Source organism: Emiliania huxleyi, assembly GCF_000372725.1.
Source record: "Emiliania huxleyi CCMP1516 chromosome Unknown EMIHUscaffold_16, whole genome shotgun sequence".
NCBI classification, from domain to species: Eukaryota; Haptophyta; order Isochrysidales; family Noelaerhabdaceae; genus Emiliania; species Emiliania huxleyi.
The window spans coordinates 607,357-610,430 of record NW_005200982.1 but is presented as its reverse complement, the minus strand read 5'-3'; the positions used below and the strand labels follow the sequence as shown (position 1 = coordinate 610,430).

Sequence of the window (3,074 nt, the reverse complement as noted above, 5' to 3'; positions counted from 1 at the left end):
GGCGCCGCAGGCCATAAAGAGGAGCGCAGATTAAAATGGCGCCGCAGGCTCCCCGGGCCGTCCGCGCACAGTGAACCTTTATATCTAGAAACAAAACAAAAAAATCGATGAGGCACCACGGGCTGGGGGGGCTCCGATCTCCATCTCTCCAGTACTCTCCAATCTCCAGCGTCGCTACATCTTGGGCCGGATCCAGTCAGATCTCCGATCTCCATCTTCAATCTCCAATCTCCAACGTCGTCATCTTAGGCCGGATTCAGTCAGATCTCCGATCTCCATCTCCAATCTCCAATCTCCAATCTCGATTCGGGGGCCCGGGGGGGGAGGGGGGCTCAAACCTTCAAGGAGATGCGCTATGGATTCATTTACGATGCAAAAGGATCTCCACCCTCTTTTCGCGCCATTTTGCAATCTCCAGTCGGCCCACACGATCTCTAGGCGCCTTTGGCGCGAAGTCAGAATCTCCACCTCTGTCGCAAGATCACATGCTGGTCCATCGGGCCGTCCAGCTTGTAGATGGAGTGCAGTGCGAATCGTTCGGCTGTCAATCCGTAGTTGTAAAATTCTGAAACCTTGTAAATTCTGAAACCTTGTAAAATTCTGAAACCCGGCACAACCGAAGACTAAGTCGAAAGCGTCGGAGAGGTGTTTAAAAACGGTCGTCCGGCGGGCGCTTCGCCATCTGGGATGGAGCCCGATGCGCGACGAGCCGTGGTGTGGTGCGCCTCGTGGTCCTCGCTCGGCGGGAGCCTGATGCTTCTGCTGGCGAGCTCGCTCTTCCAACGGTCCCACTCCTCTCACTCCCACTCTGCACTGCTCCTCCGCACGCTCGCTGGAATCGGCGCAGCTGATCTGCTCTTCTCCTTGTCCTTCATCCTCGCGCAGCTGGCACACGGGCAGGTGGGCAGCAGCCTCGGCAGGCTCGGCCCGGCGGTGTGCTCCGCCTCCGCCATCCTCAACGAGTATAGCTCGATGGTCGCCTCTCTCATGTCAGCGCTCTTTGCCTTTTATCTCCAGTCGGCATATGCGGAGGAGCGGGCCGTCACCTCGCCAGGCAGCTTCGCTCGCCATATCGCCGCCGCTTGGCTCGTTCCGCTCGCCCTCGAGGCGGCACTCGCCCTCCTCATCTTCCTCCCCGACGGCCTTCTCCATGCAGAGCATGACCTGCCGTGGTGTCACTGGAGGTGCACCCGAGACGCTCCGCTCGCGGGCCCGCGCGCGTGTTTGAGTGACCAATGTTCGATGAATACACAGGCGGCGCGCCAGGCCGTACGCCGTGCTGCAGTACGGCGTGGTCGCGGCGGCCGTCGGGGTGTGCTGCTCTGCATTTGCACGCACGCGCGCCCTCGCCCGCCGCTCGCTGCCGCCGAACATCGGGCGCCACCTCTCGCTGCAGCACCTCTCCTATCTGCTCGCTTTTCTCGTCTCGCAGCTGCCGGCGCTGGCCCACCGCTCCTGTCAGCTCGTGCCAGCATGTGAGGCGTCTCCACACCGTGGCTGGCTCGTCGATGCGCATGCCTTGACGCAGCCGTCACAGGGCCTTCTCAACGCGTGCGCTGTCCGCCTCATCCCTTACCCTTTCCATGCACCCTTACCCTTTCTCTTGCACTGGCTCCGGCGCCCCTGCACTCCCTCCGTACCATCCCTCGCGGCCTTTTGGTCCAGGTGCGTCTATCTCTCCCACGTTTGGTGGCGCTACGTCATCACCTGCCAGCACGCCTGCCACTCCAGCTGCACGCGGTGCGGCTCGTGCTGCTGGCGCTGGTGGTACGCCGGCGGCGGCTATGCCTCACCGGGCTTGGGGCGGGGCATCAAGCCGGACCCATTGGCCGACATCACGTCACGCAGCGAAAGTTCGTGCTCTTTCTTCAGCCCACTGTCGTCAAACGAGGTGGGGCTGACTCCACCGACTCCGTCGGTTCCCACCTCGGCATCGGACATCCTGGTCGGCGGCCACAGCGCTGACCCGGGCGCCTTCACATTCCACTTCGGCGTCTCCTCCAACATCCCCTCCAGCATGAAGCCAGATATAGTACGGCCGTCGCCCATCTACCCGCTTCGACCGCCGCCAGCCTTCCCGCTCTCCTCGATCGATCTCTGCGATTGCTGCGCAGCAGCGGTCTTATTCGTGCCAGCGGCACGTCTCGAGGAGCAAGAAGGAGTTACGAGGTACGAAACCTTTGGAGCGAGGTGAAAATAGAAGCGAGGTGAATAGAAGCTCCACTCGTCGTGCGATCCCGACATTGGTGCATTGCATTCTGTCGCGGGCAGTGTGACTGTGTGTTTTGGGCTTTTGCGATATAAGAGTAAAGAGAGGAAGGAGACGCGACCATGGACGCGACTGACGAGAAGAGAAACGACAGAAAAAATGATACTCGCGGCATCCTCGCTGTGTAGAGAGTACGGCTCTCTCGTAGACCTGTGATGATGGTGAGTGAAGACGCATTTATGCAGTTGAGTTACTACCAATCGTCGGCGGAACTGGTTTCACATAAGATAAAGTCCGGTGACCGGTCGCGCGCGCCCAGTGCTGGCGATTTACTGGTATAGCCCCCCAGAACAATCAAACACTCTACGGCCAACAATCAATACCCGGTATTTTCCAGGTATACCCGGGTTTTCCCAGGTATACCCGCAAAATACCCGGTATTTGGGTATTTTGCCAATTTGGCTGAATTTCGCTTTGGCCTCCAAGCCCATTCAAGATTACAATGAGTAACTCAACTCATCCTTTGGCAGCTTGTATTGTTGAGTATGAGTAGTCATGACGTCTGGTATCCATGAACATGAATACTCGCGTCTGCCTGTACTCATGAATATGAATAATGTATTCAAATACAAGTGCGTGAGCAACTTGCAGGTAAAACCCGGGTATACCCGCAAACCAGCCTCAGAGTCAGACTCGGCTCAGATCCCGAAAATTTGATGATTCCACGGAGTTTCGTAATTTACCATACCACTCTCTGCTCATACCATACCACTCCCTAGGAGAATCAAATAAGTGGTAAATACCACTCATTTACCAGTAAATCGCCAGCACTGCGACTGCGTGCGCGCCGCCCCCCCCCCCCCTA

At 58.0% G+C, this 3,074-nt stretch overlaps 2 protein-coding genes across 2 annotated transcripts in view; one reads left to right on the top strand and one right to left on the bottom strand.

Annotated features, from left to right (window-relative positions):
* Positions 1-687: 687 nt before the first annotated feature.
* EMIHUDRAFT_98884 (hypothetical protein) lies at positions 688-2,194 on the top strand (the record flags this gene model as incomplete). Its single annotated transcript, XM_005785564.1, has 3 exons — positions 688-1,184; positions 1,255-1,551; positions 1,666-2,194. 3 exons carry the CDS (start codon positions 688-690, stop codon positions 2,192-2,194), a joined length of 1,323 nt encoding a protein of 440 aa, XP_005785621.1.
* Positions 2,195-2,948: 754 nt separating this feature from the next.
* The window catches only part of EMIHUDRAFT_202418 (hypothetical protein), a gene marked incomplete at both ends in the record, with an annotated part of 3,448 nt that continues 3,322 nt past the window's right edge, over positions 2,949-3,074 (bottom strand). Inside the window, one exon of the mRNA XM_005785563.1 lies at positions 2,949-2,984. Within this exon, the coding sequence (XP_005785620.1) occupies positions 2,949-2,984 (36 nt within the window). The remainder of the gene's footprint in view (positions 2,985-3,074) is intronic.